This window comes from Giraffa tippelskirchi, chromosome 3, assembly GCF_054371585.1.
Source record: "Giraffa tippelskirchi isolate mGirTip1 chromosome 3, T2T-mGirTip1v1.2.pri, whole genome shotgun sequence".
Taxonomy (NCBI): Eukaryota; Metazoa; Chordata; class Mammalia; order Artiodactyla; family Giraffidae; genus Giraffa; species Giraffa tippelskirchi.
Window position 1 is genome coordinate 25,677,521 of NC_137277.1, and position 19,757 is coordinate 25,697,277.

At 40.0% G+C, this 19,757-nt stretch overlaps 1 protein-coding gene and 1 non-coding gene across 7 annotated transcripts in view; one reads left to right on the plus strand and one right to left on the minus strand.

Annotated features, from left to right (window-relative positions):
* Positions 1–5,231: 5,231 nt before the first annotated feature.
* The window catches only part of KAT7 (lysine acetyltransferase 7), a 34,999-nt gene continuing 20,473 nt past the window's right edge, over positions 5,232–19,757 (plus strand). For 2 of the 6 annotated variants that reach the window (XM_081582570.1, XM_081582572.1), the window contains exons 1-5: positions 5,232–5,400; positions 8,140–8,287; positions 12,468–12,644; positions 13,762–14,001; positions 18,190–18,272. In XM_081582570.1, coding sequence (XP_081438696.1) covers positions 5,386–5,400; positions 8,140–8,287; positions 12,468–12,644; positions 13,762–14,001; positions 18,190–18,272 — 663 coding nt within the window. In that variant the 5' untranslated portion in view covers positions 5,232–5,385. The remainder of the gene's footprint in view (positions 5,401–8,139; positions 8,288–12,467; positions 12,645–13,761; positions 14,002–18,189; positions 18,273–19,757) is intronic. The other 4 variants (XM_081582573.1, XM_081582574.1, XM_081582575.1 and 1 more) reach the window with 2 other exon arrangements.
* TRNAE-CUC (transfer RNA glutamic acid (anticodon CUC)) lies at positions 17,123–17,195 on the minus strand. The gene has a single exon. It is a non-coding gene; the product is annotated as a tRNA-Glu (tRNA).

Consider the following 19,757-nt stretch of genomic DNA (forward strand, 5'->3'; position numbering starts at 1 on the left):
GGTTTTCTTGATAAATGAATTTGGGCATAGAGAAACAGGGAGAGACAGTCTGTTAAAGCAAACCCAATTACCACCCAGGAACATATGTTGCCCTGAGGCCTCTGCTGCTATAACAACATTGTGTAACTATAACTACAGCCCTGGAGGGCTTTGCCCCTGTCAAATAAGGAAAAAGATGTCTTCATTGTATGAGGGCTTTGTGCTTAGATTGGCTTCCCTCGGGAGCTTGGATCAGAGAAGAGAGGTATGATAAGTGAAAGAAAGGGGGAGATGAAGAGCAGGAGTGGGAAAACTGCTACTCAGGATCAGAGTGATCTTTTTTTTCAATTTGAGCAATTTTCAAAATGTAGTTATTTGACTATTTAGTTTTGGTGGTTATTTATAACCCCAGCTGCAGAGGCGGGGAACAGTGCCTGAGCTTGTTGGGATCTGTCCAATACCTTCCCCCAGGGCAGGGCTGAAGGTGGGTGTGAACAAGGTGATACAAGAACCAAATTAACAAGTGGCCACGAAGGTAAGAGAAGTTCCTGGCCTTATCCAGCAAGAGTAAGAAAGAAGGAACCACAAATGACCTCACTGACTCTATTTTTTTTTCAATTAAAAAAAAACATATATTTTCACTGATTCTATTTTTAAGGCAGCTGTAAATGAAAAGATTTTAATATGAATTATGGTCACGTCAGCAAATTCTGAGATTTTCACAGAGGGATAGGGACTAGGTCAATACTTTTACTCAGAAGTTATGAGACTGGCCTGGCTACACTAGCGTTGTCTTTAAAAGGTCAAGGCATGCTTCCCCACCTTACAGGACAGTTATTATGCACACAGAAGAAACTGCTGTCCTTAACCACTACTGGTCAGAAAGAGGCTTAGAGGAGAGAGGACGACTGGTTCTGTGCCAGTCTTTCCTAACTGAGCCAACAACTGGCAGTGGCTATCCCATTTACCGAGCCCTTTTAGATGCCAGCAAGAAAGAAGCTGGAGACGATGTGGCCAGCCAGGCAAGGCTCCCAACCTTGAGGAACTCCTAGGCCTTTGAAACAAACAATGGACAACTATACTTTGTATTTGAAATATGGTATATATCGTTTTACTGGCAAGGGGAACATCTGAAAGGAGATTGAGGGATCTTTTAGGAAGTTTCAAATGTAACAGAGGAGAGGAGATACAGATATGAGGAGGAAAATTCACAAGAACATACACTAAAGATTATCCCTGCTACCCTTGCTCTGTTTGGTTCCTCCTTGACTCTGGGTAAAGTTATTATTATGGCAGCGTTCTGATTGGTCTCCTTGCCACTCTGATCAGTCCCCCTCACAGCTTCCAGAAACAGATCTCTAAAGTGCAAGCCTAATCATGGGACTCCTCTGCTTAAAGTCCTTTAGAGATTCCCCCTCACCTTCGGCCCAGGCTCCTCAGCAGGACATTTAAATGGTTCCCCAAACTATTCCTGCCTCTTCTTTATGTCAACCACGCCAAATCTAGTTATACCTTCAGCCACCCACACACAGTGCTGCTCCACACCTCTGTGCTTTTGCACATGCTGTTCCCTTTGTAAGAAAGTCCTTCTCCTTGTCTGCAGGGAAACTTATTTGTCCTATGAAGTTCACCTCCTCTATGCAAACTTTCCTAAAGCTTCCAGATAAAATCCCACATTTCCTCCTCTGTACCCCTTTTGGACTTTGCTCATTTTTCTATTTTTCCATTACTGCTATATTCTGTTTTGGAACAACAAGTTTACTGACTTAGGGAAACACGATGTTTTGTTTATCTTGCTTTGACTCAATACCTAATATATAATGCCTGGGTAACCATTCTGTATCTTTTGAGTTGAAGTGAAGCTCAATAGAAAAAAGCAAACAACCCACTGAGACCATATAAAGTTACAGTCACAAACATTAAGATGTTACAGCCATAACTAGGGTGACCGGAATAATAAATATCAGTAACAACAGCCATTTATTTAGCACTTACTCTATCAGGAATTGTGCTAAGCTCTTTATAACAATCATTTCCTTTAATCTTTATAACAATTCTTAAAGTGGCTATTCGTATCTCCACTTCACAGATGAGAAAACTGAGACACAGGTAAGTTTTATAACTTGTCCAAGAGCAATGCAGACAGAAAGTGACAGAGCTGAAATTCAAATCTAAATCTGGCATCAAAGCCCTGTATTGGACATTAGAAGAGCTGATGAATAAAATAAGTAGGAGTTATGTTCCTATCGCTTGTTAGGCACAGAGTGAGGGAAACAGCACATCTACCAAGTTGTATAAGAAAAAGTACATATAAAGAAGTAAGTGAAAAATAACATATATCACTATGCCCTAATACCTTAGAAAGAATAAATCAGGAAAGACCTTCTGAAGAAAGTAAATATTAAAGAAGGCTGAGAGATGCATCAAGTCAGGAAGAAAATCCTGTATGAAAGCGTAAAGGCAAGAACAGTGGAGCTACCTATGTGAAGTCTGGCAGATGAGGACAGGCAGGGGGCAACTGGTAAAAGGTAACTGATGAAACCAACATCAGTTCCTGCTTTGAGTGATAACTGTGTCATGATGAAAATAACAAAGATTATGTGTAGTTCAAAAAAAGAAAGGAAGAGAGAAAAAGCTTTCAGGATTTCCCCCTCCCCATTCTAAACATACCTAGGTGTTTGACTTTCATCTTTAGTACACACTTTTCTTAAGATCGCATTTCTAGCCCATTGGTGTTAGTTTTTCCAGCTTTTTGCCAGAGGGTGCACTTTCCAAGGGCAAGAACCATGTCAAAATGAAACCGTAAACTCTTTTAGTGCTGGCTGCAGTGTTTGAAAATTCAGTGTAAGTGATTAATTAATATTGAACATCTGTAATGTTGGTGTTTGTATGATCAATAGTTAAGTCAGGATAAGATTTTACTCTAAAATACTAATTTCCAGGGAGGCTTTCTTCACCATCTTTGAGTGCTATACATTCAGACTGTGAAACAGTAAACATATTATGATTGACCAGCAAGAATTTACTGTAGGCTTCACAGGTGTCACTAGTGGTAAAGAATCCGTCTGCCAATGCAGGACGAATCTGCCAATGCAGGACACGTCTGCCAATGCAAAAGACGTGGGTTCCATCCCTGAGTCAGGAAGATCCCCTGGAAAAGGAAATGGCAACTCCATCTAGTATTCTTGCCTGAGAAATGCCATGGACAGAGGAGCCAGGTGGGTTACAGTCCATGGGATCGCAAAGATTCGCACCCGACTGAGTGACTAAGCACAGCATAGAATGGACTGAGTACTATTAAGGATTGTATTAAAGAAGTGAGACATGCTCTTAACATAAGAGATCCTTACCAACAGTTGGGGAGCCAGAACACTCAAAAATAACCTTAGGAACATACCAGTAAGTGCAGGATAAAAGTAATAGTGTGAAATTAAATGCTTGAGTCCTGAGGGGATACAAAAGAAGAATAAACAGGAGCCCTTTCCAAATAAGATCTTATGTGTACTTCAAACTAAGTAAGTTATTCAAAAGTATCTATAGTAAAGACTAAAAGCTAAAATAGTAAAAACAAAATACCAAAAGCTGTCTGCCTTAACACTAGCCTAGAATATCTCCCTGGTGGCTCAGATGGTAAATAATCCACCTGTAAGGTGGTAGACCTGAGTTGGATCCCTGGGTTGGGAAGATCCCCTGGAGGAGGGCCTGGCAACCTACTCCAGTATTCCTGCCTGGAGAATCCCATGGACAGAGGAGCCTGGCGGGCTGCAGTGCATGGGGTCGCAAAGAGTCAGACACGACTGAAGGATTAAGCAAGCAGAATATCTCCAAGGAGAGTGCTAGCTAAGGGTCTGGAACTTCAATCCTTCAGAGTCCCCTGTTTAGCACATCAATCAAATGTTTGCCTTATGCTGCTTTGTTCTTAAGCTCCAGGGAGAAAAAAATCTCCATTTTAGCTAGCCTCAGGTGACACTGGGGTCCAGGATCCTAAATTAATGACTGAGCCTGCCTGGATCCCACCCGTGCGCTCCGGGTCAAGCCTTGGTCCTCTCAAGGCTCTTCTTTCAGCAAGGCTAAATCCTCAACGGGCTGCCCTTGTGGCTCAGCCGGTAAAGAATCCACCCGCAATGCGGGAGACCTGGGTTCGATCCCTGGGTTGGAACATCCCCTGGAGAAGGAAAACGGTACCCACTCCAGTATTCTGGCCTGGAGAATTCCATGGACTACAGTCCATGGGGTCGCAGAGTCGGACACGACTGAGCGACTTTCACTCACTCACTCAAATCCTCAACGTCTGCTATCCACTTCCCAGCCTTTAAACTCTTCTAGCCTTACATCTTCCACAACTTCTCCTTTCGAGGCCCCCTCACTATTATTTAAAAATCAGTGCCTGAGATCCAGCTTTACTAAAAATATTCCTTCCTGTTCCTCCGTCCCCCAGCTCTTGGCTGAAGCAGCTGAATTTCGAAAGGTCACTTGGGCTCATGAGGTTCAATGCTTCTGCAGCTCTGGCGCACACAGATGCACACACATTCTTATCCTGCGGGCCACCCAAGGCGCTCATACCCATACAGGATGGGGTAAGGAGACGGGTGCTCACCACAGAGCTAAACTGGCTCTTCTTTGGACCTACAGCTTCTGGAGAATGGTTCGCTTTCGCGAGTGAACGAATTAATTTACTTGATGTTTGCTAAAGGGCAAGGACAATGTCTCCTCCACCAGACAAGAAACTTCCCGGTGATGGACGCTACCCTTTCTTTCCTTTCCCAAGCTCCCATTCCTCACCATTTTGACACAGGATGGCTGTTAAAATTGTTTCTTCTGCAAAATATCTCTTCCCAACTTTGAGTTTATGCCCATAAACGGAAACGTCCTTTAGCCAATTCAGCGACGAAGGGGTTAAATCTCAGCAACCTGATGGATTCTGGGGCTTTCCTTCCTCGACTTCAGAAATTAAAACGACCAGGAAGGGAAATTTTGCCCAAGGTAAAGATGAGAACCGTTAACTTCAACTGTCAGGCTTCTGCCCCAAACAGGAATGGCTACCCACGCCTACAAAGGGTGCCATTCCTCTAACTAAACATGGTTGGCCCCATGTTCCACCACAGGAGCCACTTCCTGCCCAAGTCCAAAATGGCGCTCAGTAGCCTCACCAGGGGAACGAAACTCCCAGCATCCTCTCTGACCCGAAACGTCAAGTGACGCAAACCCCAACCGGAAGTGGAGGAAAAAGCGCCTCAGCCCGCGGCGCCTGCGCAGAAGGCTCTAGACGCTGAGAAGCAGGAGGCACTTGGGATCGTCCGCAGGATTGGGACTGCTACAGAGGCCGCCACGGAGCCCGCCGGAGCCACCGTTCCTGCTGCTGCCGCCGCTGCCCGAATCATAACCGTCGGGCCGCAGCAGCCGGCAATGCCTCGAAGGAAGGTGAGAGGAACAGGACGGGAGGGATGGCGGGTTTCTAAGGACAGTCGTTTGAGCAACATGACGCAGTTGGCCACGCCTCACAATGGTTGGGTTCCAACTTCCCGCTCCCCCGAACCTAGCTTTGCAACCCTCTTCTGTCCATACCCAACAGAAAAATGTGGGCCCGACCCTGGCCTCGGCCTATGGTTGCAACTATTCCCGCCCTCTGCTTGCCTGGCTCGGAGGCGTTCTTCTCGTTAATTGGTCGCTGAAACGTCTAGAAGCATATTGATTGGCTGGTGACACCGCCCATTTGGGCTCAACGGTCACCTCCCCGCGTGTGGGGGCGGTGTGTGGGCCCGGCTCTATCGCTGTCCGACAGGCCGCAGAGAACGATCTCTCCTCTCTTGATTGGCTAGGCCTGCCAGTCTGTCCTGTGGGGGCGCGGTTTATCGGGACCACGATTGGGTGCCTCGAATCCCCTCCCTTCCGTCTGATGATGCTCACAGAGGCGGAGTTTTGGAGCATCCTTCCTTTCCCCGCGGGGGACACAACAAAGCCGAGAACTGGGTGGTAGAGAACCAGCGCCCACTCCCAAGGGATCTCACTCTGGCCTGTTGCTTCTAAGCTGTAATTTTTCCTTGTCTGCTTAGTTAGACAACGCCTACAAAATGCAGTTCGTTAAATCAGAAACTTTCTAAAATTAGATAGGGTTTATGAGATCACCTAAGGACACCCCCACCCCTTCTTTTCTTAGCTGAACAAACAGGCTTAATGGAGTACCCCGAGCCACTTAATTAGGTAATGCAGAGCCGGGACTCCAGAACAAATCTAATTCAGTTCAACAAATGTTTATTGACTGCTTGCTACCTGCTGGCTGCTGGGGATTCAGAAATTAATTAGACATGGTCCCTGGCTTAAGGAAATCTGAGTCTGATGGGGAAAATAGACTCGTAAATAACTTGAAAGGATCTAGTAAATTCTCTACTTGGCAATAATAGACAAAGGTTAATGGCAGGAAAGTGAGAGAGCAATTAAGTCTGCTATGGAGTAAGATGGGAAATAGATTAGTAAAAGCCGGGAGAGAAGAACTCAATTCCATGATCAAGCCAGGAAGGTGATGGTCAGAGATAATCAGGGATTCAATATCTGAGTAATTGGACTGGATGACTTTTAAGACTCCCCTTTTATCCTGTCAATTTGCTGTGACTGTCTCTGGAGTCTCCACTCAGTATCTGGGCAGATTGGCTTTGGAATATTTGGAAAGTTGATTGTATTTTTGTTCATTTCTGCAGAAATGTTTCTCTTCCCAGAGGCTTTCAAGTATTTATACTTTTTAATGTCTCCTACAGTGATGTACATTGGATAGGTGGTATTTACGTTAAGGCTCACCAAATGCAAGAATAGTACTGGTGCCTTGGAATAAGCCCACAGTTCTCTTTCTGCAGTTCCCAAATACAGAGAACTTGTGAAAATGTACGCTTTTTAGTAGCTTGCTGCTGCTGCTAAGTCGCTTCAGTTGTGTCCGACTCTGTGCGACCCCATAGATGGCAGCCCACCAGGCTCCCCCATCCCAGGGATTCTCCAGGCAAGAACACTGGAGGGGGTTGCCATTTCCTTCTCCAATACGTTAAAGTGAAAAGTGAAAGTGAAGTCGCTCAGTCGTGTCCGACTCTTAGCGACCCCATAGACTGCAGCCTACCAGGCTCCTCCATCCATGGGATTTTCCAGGCAAGAGTACTGGAGTGGGGTGCCATTGCCTTCTTCCTTTTAGTAGCTTATTTGGTGGCAAAACCTGTCCTAAACTGTCCTGAGGCGATTTACAGTTTTTGTGTGTCTCATTTAGTGTGATTGTTTATAAATTTTGCTGCAGAAAGAGTATTATTTGCAGGATGTATGCAAATTTTTCCCTTTCCAAAAATCTAAAAGATTATGAATTCTAAACACAACTGGTGCTTAGGATTTTGAATAAAGAACTTATATCAAAAATTTGAAGCTTTAGTGTTTTTTTGGTTTTGTTTTTTTATTTTTTTAGCAAATATATTTCTCATTCTGGTTTAGTAAAAGGTACAGTGTTAATAAGTTAACACTTTTGTTAGCGCAGTTGATAAAAGTTATCTCTGTGGCTAATCATACCTCAGAAGGGTAACAATTGGTAAATAATTATTAATCGAAAAGGTAATCTTCAAAAACCTTCTCTTATGCTTACCTGTAAGTCTTCATGTGCAAGTCACTCCCTTCCTCCCTTTCTTAAAGCACTTTCGGCACTCAAGCGGAGAAACTTTAAAAGTAGATAATGTAAGAAAGAAGAATGTTACTCTCCTTCTCCCTAAGTTCTTTTAGGACCATGACATTTTGAATTAGTGTGTGGTTTTTAAAAATGTAATAGCTGTTCGTGGAGACTTTGAACAAAAGCTACTCTAAAGTTCAATGGGGTCTAGCACTAACATTTTTCTCATTACCCTTGACTTACTCTAAGTACATGTTTTATGTCAACCAGACTGTTTTGAGTAGAGTACTTTATTAAAGTTTGTGTTACTGACCTAATGAACTTGTTTTAGAATTATAATACTACAGTAAGAATTCTTCTCCTGTATTTATTTAATAAAAGTGCATTATTTGTTGGTTGTTCCATTTAAATAAATAAAAGGAAGGTTTGAACTTGGTGTTATCAGCATCACAGTCTGTTTTATTTCTAGTGTTAATTCAAACTACAGAGTAAATGTTTCTGTGCTAATGTCTGAATCTATGGTGTTACAGAGGAATGCAGGAAGTAGCTCAGATGGAACCGAAGATTCCGATTTTTCTACAGATCTTGAGCACACAGATAGTTCAGAAAGTGATGGCACATCCCGGCGATCTGCCCGAGTCACCCGCTCTTCAGCCCGGCTAAGCCAGAGTTCCCAAGGTAAAAGGCAGCTTCCTTTTTCATGATCACACCTCACAGCTTATTGGACATCATATTATTGTACTGGTTAATGTGGAAACTGGCCCCTTGTCTGAATGTTGACGACAGAATCTGGTAAAATGCAGAATAAATGACTGCCACGTGTTTAAAAATGGTTCCACTTGGGGAACTGTCTAATTTGTAGATCCAAAAGAAGTGTATCTGGTTTAATAGATGTGTGACACATGAATGTCCTGAGTCATTTAATTTTTTTATAGATTACAGTTTCCCAATCAGTAAAATGAGAGTGTTATCTTTTCACTTCCTAAAAGTGGTTTAGGCCTAGAGACTTAAATTGGTCTCTTGAAGAACTTATTATTGTAGGAGGCCCAGTACTTCTAAGTGAAGTGAAGTGAAAGTTGCTCAGTTGTGTCAGACTCTTTGTGACCCCATGGACTGTACAGGCCATGGAATTCTCCAGGCTAGAATACTGGAGTGGATAGTCGCTCCCTTTTCCAGGGGATCTTCCCAACCCAGGGATCAAACCCAGGTCTCCTGCATTGTAGGTGGATTCTTTACCAGCTGAGCCACAAGGAAAGCTCTAGTACTTCTAAAACCATGTTTAATTATACAATATAGTCAGATACAGTTAATAAATAGAAACAGTTGACCAGCTGTCAATTGTAAATACCCAGAATTTTGCTTTGGTAGTAAAGAATGAGGAATCTTGGTGTTGGAAGGTTCTGTATTGCAATTGGCCGTCTGGGCTTAGATTTGGAGGGTATCCCTGACCATCCTGACTCTGCTCTGGGATTCTCTGGGGAAGACAGAAAGTTGTAATTAATACAGAAAGCTGATGATCAATTAAGAAGGATAGTGAATTAAGAAGGAAATATAAACTACTTTGAGCACTTAAATAGTATTGATTTGGTTATTGCTGTATGAGCATGTTGCAGAATAAGAGAAAAACAGCTATTTTTTCAAGCAAGAAGGTGGGAACATTCTCTTTTAGCAGCTGTTCTTTATTTTTGAATCTAATATTTGAGCTGAAGTATAGATGTTTCTTGATTTCTCAACTTTTAAGTTTTTATCTTTTGCTACAGTGGGAATATTGATAAATGGCTACTATAATTGAGGTACTATGCTATGTTCTGGAATACCATGATAGAAAAATCACACTTCTTGCCCTCAAGGAGCTTAAAGTATAGTGCAGGATGTAAACTGGTATGATAATGTATTGTGGAGTGGGCTCTGAGAGAGGTTGGCATAGAGTACTGTGGAAGTCCAGAGGTGGAAATCTTAAAGGATCTAGTAGAAAAAGTAGTTAAAAATGGAAAAGTGTTTTACAGGCAGAGGGTATAGTATATGCAACAGATTGTGTGTAAGTGTTCTTAGAAAGTGTAATTGGCCGTGCACTGGACACCTGAAAGTTGTAAATACTCATAATAGCTAGGAATTATTAGGTTGGTGCAAAAGTAATTGCAGTTTTGCATTGTCGAATTTTTGCCATTTGATACTGGAATACATTCTTAAGTAAAAGTGGTTATCTTACACATCGTTTCAATGCGCATTTCTTGCTTTATGTTTTTTGCTAATGAGTTATTACTTGCTGTTTATTTTTATATGTATTTTAGACTATGGAAATGATGTTAGAGAAAAAGCAGATTTGAGCGATTTTCTTGTTTGAATTCAAAATAGGTCATAAAGCAGCAAAGACAACTCTCAACATCAGCAACACATTTAGCCCAGGAACTGCTAATGAACGTGCAGTGCAGTAGTAGTTCAAGAAGTTTTGCAAAGGCCTTCAAGATGAGCGCAGTTGCTAGACATTAGAAGGTGACAGAGAGAAATTGAGAGCAATCATAGAAGCTGATCCTCTTACAACTACATGAGAAGTTAACCAAGAACTCAGTGTCTCTCGTTCTACAGTTGTTTGGCATTTGAAGCAAACTGGAAAGGTGAAAAAGCTCGATAAGTGAGTGCCTCATGAGCTGACCACAAATCAAAAAAAGGACTGTGAATTTTAAATCATTATAACTAAGCTCAAACACATCTTTATTAATCAAAATAGGAACCATTACAATCGACACATTATTGCCAATAAGAGATAAATTTGTTTATTTGTGTAGTGTAAAAAATCCATGCTTTAGAATTCAGTGAACTCTTGGAAAGCGCTTTCTGCCTCCTGCTGATTGTGGAAGCATTTTCCTTGCAGAAAGTTGTTGAAATGTTTGAAGAAGTGGCGGTTGGTTAGTGAGAGGTCAGGTGAATATGGTGGATGAATCAAAACTTTGTACCCCAGTGTGTTCAACTTTTGAAGCATTGGTTGTGTGACGTGTGATCAAGCATTGTAGTAGAGAAGAATTCTGTTGACAAATACTGGTTGCAGGTGTTGCGGTTTTCAGTGCATCTCATCGATTTGCTGAGTATACTTCTCACATTTCTCAGATGTAATGGTTTCACTGAGATTCAGAAAGCTGTAGTGGATCAGACACCTGCAACAGGCCACCAGACAGTGACCATGACCTTTTTTTGATGCAAGTTTGGCTTTGGGAAGTGCTTTGGAGCTTCTTCTCAGTCCAGCCACTAAACTGGTCAGTCGCTGATTGTCGTATAAAATCCACTTTTCGTAGTCAAGTCGCAGGTCATAATCCAATCAAGAAATGGTTCCTTGTTGCATAGAGAATACAACACTTCAAAATGACAATTTTTTTTATTTTTGGTCAGCTCATAAGGCACCCACTTACCAAACTTTTTCACGTTTCCAATTTACTTCAAATGCCAAATGACCATAGAATAGTCAACGTTGAGTTCTTGGGCAATTTCTTGTGTATTCGTAAGAGGACCAGCTTTGAAGATTGCTCTCTGTTGGTTGCTGTCACCTTCTGATGGCCAACCATTGCATTCTTCATCTTGAAGGCTCTTGTCTTCCTCTGCAAAACTTTGTGAACCACCACTGCACTGTATGTTCATTAGCAGTTCCTGGGCCAAATGCATTGTTGATGTGTGAGTTGTCTCTGCTGCTTTATGACCAATTTTGAGCTCAAGTAAAAAAAATTGCTTGAATTTGCTTTTTGTCTAACATCATTTCTATAGTCTAAAAATAAACAGCAAGTAATAAGTCATTAGCAAAAAAAATAAAGCAAGAAATGCGTGTTAAAATGATGTATAACATAACCACATTTATTTAAGAATGTATTCCAATATCAAACAGCAAAGTTCAGCAATGCAAAATGACAGTTACTTTTGTACCAACCTAATACCTGAGCCCTTGGTCTCTTTCTAGTTAAACTTTACCACCAGTAAGTTACACAACTCCTGGGGACACCATTCACAGTATGATTCATGTTAGATGGCCCTTTCTAAAACAAAATGTAGACTACATTGTAAACGGAGCCCCTTGGAGATATGCAAACTGAAAACTGAGCTGTGTGCTAACTTTTACACAAGAGTTTGAGAATTTCACTTTTCTTTTAAGAATCTGTAAGATTTACATATTAGGATCTTTTTTTGTTTAAAATAGACTTTAATTTTAGCTCTGAATTGCTTTTATTCCTGAAAGTGTCTTCAGACTGGAGATAGAAAAGAACTGTTGGCTGTTTGAGAATAGATTTCTGCATCCAAAAATTTTTAAAGTTGTATCCCTGCCTTGCCCTTTATGAATCTAGTATTATTTTGCTTTAGAGTGTCAGATAGGGTAATCAGGAAGAAAAAAGGTCCTTAAAGAAAGGAAATATTTGTATATTGTTATATCTTTAGTAGTAGAGTATCTCTTTTCTGGTGGATTAAAGTAAAGGAAGAAAGAGCATGTAGCTAATATTTATAAAGCACTACATTTAGATATCTAGGATCTTATTAAGTCCCTTATATGAGTTATTTCACTTATTTCTCACAGCAGATGTGTGAGGAATGTGCTACTAGTATTTTCCCATTTTTTTTTATAGATCAGGAAATAGGCTTGGAGAGATTAACTTGCCCAGTATGCCCAGCTAGTTAGTATGATGAAGTGAAATTGAATTACCTTCAGACTTGATTCCAGTGCCTAAGCCATTAATTCTGTGCTGTGCTGCACCTCTCTACCGTCTCTGTATTGCTTATATTTAGGAGAACCTACATACTAATAAGTCACACTAATGAAATATAAAACATTTTTCTTTCTTTTTCCTTTTAATTGTTTTATTATTTTTAAAATCGGGATCAGATTCCAGTCCTGTTCGAAATTTGCAGTCTTTTGGCACTGAGGAGCCTGCTTATTCTACCAGGAGAGTGACCCGTAGTCAGCAGCAGCCTACTCCAGTGACTCCAAAAAAATACCCGCTTCGGCAGACTCGTTCATCTGGCTCAGAAACTGAACAAGTGGTTGACTTCTCAGATAGAGGTGAGTGGGTATGGGTGATCTGGACCCATTACAGAGAGGATCTAATCAGTTTCCTCTTACAAGAGGCTTGGAGCCACTGCAGATAGATGCCCAGTACAAAATTCAGCTAGGTGATTGCTGTTTGTCTGATTCCTTTCTTACCTGTTGCTGAGGACAGTTTGGTACTCTGCTACTCTTGAGGTCCAGAGTAGCTGGAGTATATTTGATCTGCCTTGCAATAGGCAAAAGAAACTGACGACCTCTTACACACAGATGAAGAAGGCTTAAAGCAGATTTTCTTACAGTCGTGCTTATGGGTCCATTTATCTCTGAAGTTCTGAGGAGGAATGACTGTCAGTAATGGGGAATGAATGGTAAGCTATTGAGGTTGTAATTCACCGGGCCAAATCAGAGGCCTTAGAGCAAAGACGGTGAACTGCTAAACTTCTAGCCTGCCAGCATGGTCTGTTGGTTTGATGGCATCATATTTACTTTCTTTAAAAAAAGTGGCCAGTATTTGAAAAAACAAAGATTCTATGTAAAAACATGAGTTACTAGTTTCTTTTAAAAAATGGAAAGCTCTGGGAACATCAGTGGCCATTCACCACATAATTGACTGGAACTGAATAGTAGTTATCCCTTTGAGAGAGACAGTCGGTTCTTGATTTGGCCCTGCTCAGCACTAGTAGGCATTTGGTTTGCAACATCTGCTTCACAGTTAGTCAAGTCCTTTCACACTTACAGCAGGTATGTTCAGTGTCATCCAGAAAGAATCGTTTTCATTTATATTTCATCCTGTGTATCTCCCAGCAGGAGAGTAGGATGATAATGTTTTTTAAAAGTTTATTCCCATCCAGGTTTGATTATTTATGACTTGGGGCTTGGGAGAAGCACAAATAAGTGAAATGTATCATGTAAACTTCAAATGGAATTTTAGTCAGAATTTAAAGTTGCACAAGAGGAATGCTGTTATTAGTTTTTCTTCATTTTCCATTTAGTTTTATGGCAGATAAATGGCTAAAAGTTACTTTAAATCACAGGAAGAGGATCTTGGGAAGCCTGTAAACTCTTCTGAATATAATAACCCTCTAAGTAAAATAAACTGTGTTCATGAGTTCTACCAATTGTTTTACTTTAGAAACTAAAAATACAGCTGATCATGATGAGTCTCCACCTCGAACGCCAACTGGAAATGCCCCTTCTTCTGAATCTGACATAGACATCTCCAGCCCCAACGTGTCTCACGATGAGAGCATTGCCAAGGACATGTCCCTGAAGGACTCAGGCAGTGATCTCTCTCATCGCCCCAAGCGCCGCCGCTTCCACGAAAGCTACAATTTCAATATGAAGTGTCCTACACCAGGCTGTAACTCCCTAGGTAAGTGTGCCCCCACCTCATGACACCATGGATTGTGTGGTTTTCTCTCTGTCTGGAATTAGGATCACCCAGAAATTAGTGTTCCATTGCGACTTAGCTTCTTAGGCTCTTCAATGACCACTGCTTAGAGTAATTGCTCATTTGGATAAAAGCATTCCTGCTTCTTGGCTTATTGTCCATAATAACAGATTTGGTTACAAGGAAATTAACTATGATGCACCATTCAGTTTATTGAGAACTCTTCCCAGTGAAAAATTCTTTCATTTTTCCAACAAAAACAAAACAGAACATCAGTTATCTCCAAATACCTCATTGTATGGTGCATAGTTCAAGCGTACCGAGGACTAATAAATGAGTGTAAGGTGAATAAATAATGTTTATTTGGCCATAGCTATTAAGGAAATGAGAAAAACCGGTTTTTTTGGTCAAGAGACACTGAAGGTGAGGAGTATAGATGAGACCCTGACCTTCTGTGACTTTAGTAGTTTTAGGTCTTGTGGCTTTGTATGCTTAGGAAGTATAAACTAGATAAGTATTTCTTCTCAGATAGGTGAATTATATCATTGTTTCATTAAGAAGTTATTTTTTCTCCTTACTGAGGGATTCTAATAATGTTGTAAAAATCTTAACGTGTGTTCTTTAAGTGAGCTTAGGTGCAGATGTTGGTCTAAACTTTTGTCTCAAGTTGGAAGATGTTGATTGGGAGACAATGGGCCTCTGTTTCAGTCTACAAATTTAGCCTTTGAATGTGGCCTTCAGGTTCAGAAAAAAGGTAGAACAGAAAAAGTTGCTAATTTGCAGACTGCCAGTATGTTTTCCCTAGTATTTGGATCCTTTCTTGGTCTTAGCAGCAGTTTCTTAGGTAATTTCAACCCATCAAATGCATAAGTAGAGCAGAGTTCCCCTGAATGCTGTACCAGTTGTTACTTGAGGTAGTTGTTTCAGGCCTAAGTCAATTTCCTTGAGATAAATAATGAAAACCTAAGAATTGACAGTATTATACAAATACTAATGCAAGAGATAGTTAATATACTTGAAGAGGATCTCCTTGCCACATAGCAAGAGAAGGAATTTTCAACTCTGCTTGTTGCTGTCCGTGCATCCTTAAATTGTTCCATTTATTTTATGTACTATGTTTAATCAGTCATTCAGTGCTTACTGAGTGTTTTCCTGTGCCAGGCACTGTTTTAAATTCTGGGGGTGGAGTTGTGAATGTGTCAAATTCCCTACCTCTTGTAGCTTATGGTCTAACTGGGGAAGACAAAGAGATGTATAATACATAATCTGCTAGAGATGTGTGCTGTGAGGGGTAGGATACTGCACCTACACACAAGCGTGCCTGTGTAGGGAAAGCCACTCTGATATGCTGATATTTGAGCAGAAATCTGAAATAAGTGAGAGAGTGAACCATTTGAGTATATGGGAGATAAGCATTATAGGCAGAGGGAATAGCAAGTGGACAGGGTCTGGGGCAGGAGAGTGCTTAGCCACCTTGAGGCATGCTTTAGGGCCAGTATGCCTGGGTAGATGGACCAGAATGGGGAGGAGGAGATGCAGTTAGAGTGGGGTCTGAGTCATGTGTTACTTGTGCCCTGAACTCAGCGCTCGTAATGTGGTAGACCAGAGGGTAAATACACACCTTCCGCATCAGAGGAAAGTTTACTTTGACTTTTGATTTTAATGTCTGGCGAAGCTTGAAAAGTGAACTTGAGCTTCTGCAATGATTCTTGATCCTGTTCCATTCCTCGTCTTAGCCAAAACAATGTCGTTAGGTTTTGGGGTGGGGGTTTTTTGGTAATTTCAGTATAAAAGTATGATGTGCTTGTGAAAAATTAAAACCCTATAGGAGGGCTTGAGTGCTAAGTAAAAGTTCTCCTTTACTCATATCCCCAGAATATGTCCTAGATATAAAAACTGCTGTTGGTAGTTGTGTATGAATACTTCTAGGAAGTTTCTATACATACATAACATATGTATATGTGTATATATATTTCTTTCTCTGTTGTTATTTATAAAAAGGAATATAAACAATGGTTGGTTTGACATCTTAGATATTTTACATTGTTGGGCACTCAGAGGTCCCTCTTGTTTAAAGGATATAGAGAATTCCATTATACTTGAAAGTTTAGAAATTACTTGAATTGCCCTGTATTGATTGATATTTATATTGTTTCTCATTTTTAGCTTCTTTTTAAAGCTATTTAGAACAATACTCTAATTGATACCCTTGTATGTATGTGTAACATTTTGGTGTCTTTCTAGAAATCTGTTGGATGAATTCATAGCAGTGGAATTGCTAGGTTAATAGAAAGCTATCATTTATAAACTTTTAATATAGGCAGATTGGTTTTAGTTTACATATTATAAAACAAAACAAATGAATAATTTATTCAGAAGTTATAGATAGATTAATAATATCTAAAAGGCTTGCTAGAGTCATGATACTTTACATTTTGTACATAGTGTTTGATCACTGAGGGTAGTTTTTGTGTCTAAGATAAATGTGTGGATCTCTAAGATTGTGTTTTTAATAATATGTACTCTGCTGTGCTAAGTCGCTTCAGTTTGTGTCCAACTCTGTGCGATCCTATGGACTGTGTAGATAGCCAGGCCCCTCTGTCCTTGGGATTCTCCAGGCAAGAATACTGGAGTGTGTTGCCGTTTCTTTCTCCAGGAGATCTTCCTGACCTAGTGATTGAACCCGTGTCTCTCTTACATCTCCTGGATTGGCAGGCAGGATTTTTAATAATATAGTCTTAAAGAAATGGCAGCCTGCATATCACTATATTAACTCTTGTCTTGTTCTTGTGTATGTGTGCTCAGTCATGTCCAACTCTTTGCGACCTCATGGACTGTAGCCTGCCAGGCTCCTCTGTCTGTGGGATTTTACAAGCAAGAGTATTGGAGCAGGTTGCCATTTCTGCCTCCAGGAGATCTTCCTGACCTGAGGATCAAACCCGTCTTTTACATCTCCTGCATTGGCAGGTGGAGTCTTTGCCACTAGTGTCACCTGTAAAGCCCTGTATTAATTCTCCTCTCCCTCAATACTTGCACTGTTTTTACCCTTTATTTGTTTGTTTATATATTTTTTGGCCACTCTGCCCAGCTTGTGGGATTTTAGTTCCCCAACCAGGGATCAAACCTGGGCCCTCGGCAGTGAGGATGCAGAGTCCTAGCCACTGGACCACCAGGGACTTCCCTGTTGCTACCCTTTAAAGCTTGCTCTATAAATCTTGTATAATTTTTAATTTCTTTTAAATGTCTCCTTTACTACAAATTAAATGTCTGTTTTCCATGAGAGATTTTTGTAGATTTGCAGTTTAACTTAGCTGATTTATCTCATTAGCATTGTCTCACCATCTGTCCCAGTCCTAGATGTTTGATGAATGTTTTGATTGAAGAGGCATATAAAAATGAAATAATCAATTACCTGTGTATTTTCACAAACCATGTGAAAAATAGAAAAATAAATACCCCTTTAGATAAAAAAGACCTTTCTGTATTGTCTTTCCTGATATTTTTCCTTCTTTCCCTTGCACACACTGCCTGTTTAAAAGTTTGATTATGTATTTTAAAAACAAAATAGTAATAATATAAAAGTTTGATTATAAAAGAAACCTAAATCTTTAAACAAAATCAGCCACCCCTCCACAAAAATGAATATATTTAATCTGGTCCAAAATTACCAAAGTATATTTCCTCATATGATAGAAAAGACCACTTCCATCTCCATTTTACATGTTTCTTTTGATTATTGTAAGAAGTTCAATTTAGATTGGATAACATTGCACAATAGAAGGTACACTTATTATACATGACTTGATCAATTTAGCATAGGAAAGTTAAGTTCTACCAAAAGAAAATATTCTTGCTTATAACTTTGTGCCTTTTAAGTAAATTTATGGGTTTCTGACATTTTGGAATTTGAGAAATACATGATCGAAAAAGAAGGAACTACAGTTTATATTGAATATATGCAATATGTTCAGAGGTGGTTAGGGCCAACCTGTAGAAGAAAAGAATTTATTGTGGGTGCAAGTTATGACCCTTAACCTTTGATGGATTTAATCTGTAATCAGACATATACTTGATAAAAATGATATCGTAAAAAAAGGTTTATTTTAGTGAAAACTATTACTTTCCAAGCTTAGATCTTTCATCTTGAGGTTAAGTTTTTTCCTCTTACAGGACACCTTACAGGAAAACACGAGAGACATTTCTCCATATCAGGATGCCCTCTCTATCATAACCTCTCAGCTGATGAATGCAAGGTAATTATATTGTCATTTATTCACCATATACTTACTGAGTGCTTACCATTTGCCAGGCACTTGGCTAAACAATGGGGATACAGTGTGAACAAGATGGACAGGGTCCTTGTTCTTACATACTAGTGGAGGAAACATTATGAACAGCTGTGTTTAAAAAAAGGAAAATAGACTAATAAAAGAATTATTGTCTTTAAGGAGTGCTTTGAGAGAAATTAACAAAGGGAGTATCTGTGGAATATTTGGAACATCACCCTCTAATTGTGTCGATATTTTCTGTTAAAAATTTTCTTCAAAGATTGCTAGGGACCTTTTCCACTAAGGAATAATTTGCATAAATATGTGATCTCAGTATTTATGCATTAGTTTCTTTTATAAATCTATAAAGATATTTTACTTTATAAAGGTTTTTCTAAATTCTCTTCCTCTTTCTCTGTTGATTTCTATGGAATACTTTTCCTTTTGTTAACTCTCAATCATACCTACTCTTGGCTAGTTCTTATCTTATAGTCTTGAAAAATACAGTTCTAAATAACTTCTGGAATTTGAAATAATGGATTTAAGAGTAGACCCTAAGACCCTATTTTGTATGTTTCAGTCTGGATTGTTGCTACCAAGGAGGAACCAAAAAACAAATTATGGGCAAACAAGTTGAAAATGTTATTAATTAAACACATTGCTCGGGTAGTATTTGGATAGGGTATCCAGGTTGGTTAGACCAAAGTATTAATTGTTGCTTTTGTGGTGATTATTTTGCTAACACGGCCAGTATGACAGGTTTGTTCCTGTCTGGGCCAGTTTCCTCCTGAGAAAAATGAGATTCCCTAGTTAAAGTTAATCCTCCCTGATTCAGGAATGTGTTCTCTTATTTACAGGTGGACCACAGGAGGGAAAGCTTTTTTATGTGTTGTGTTTAGTCTTTCAGTAAAGTAGTATACTTTTGGTGCTTAAGGTGAATTTTGAGTTTGTGAACTCTTACCCTTGTTTTCCTTCATCTCAACTCTCTCTTATAAGCAAGGCAGTTTCTTCTGCTGACTGTAGAAGTGGTAGGTCTTGCCATTATCTTCTCGTTAGTGTGAGACCAGATCAAAACAGGAATAGCTCTTCCATCTTCTCCTTCAGAAGCTGACAAGGCATTAGGTGCTTCTTTCTCTGAAAATAACTGTGATCCCTGTTTTTTGGGAGTTGGCTGTTACTACTTGTCTTTAAATATAATGATCTAATACTATGGATGGTTTTACATAAAAGTCTTCCTAAGGTGTAAAACTGTTGGCTGATAGCAGTATGAACATGTTGCCTTAAGCAATTTATTTAAAAAAAGACAATTTTCAGTTTGGGGAAGAGAATTTTGGAAAAAGGAACACATTTCTTGAACTTTACTCTTTTGTGCTCTGTTACAAAGGGAATCAGACTCAGGATAATCCCTCTTTACTACTGGACCATGTGGTTAGAGGATCAGGAGTATTTCTGAAAGATACATATTTTATT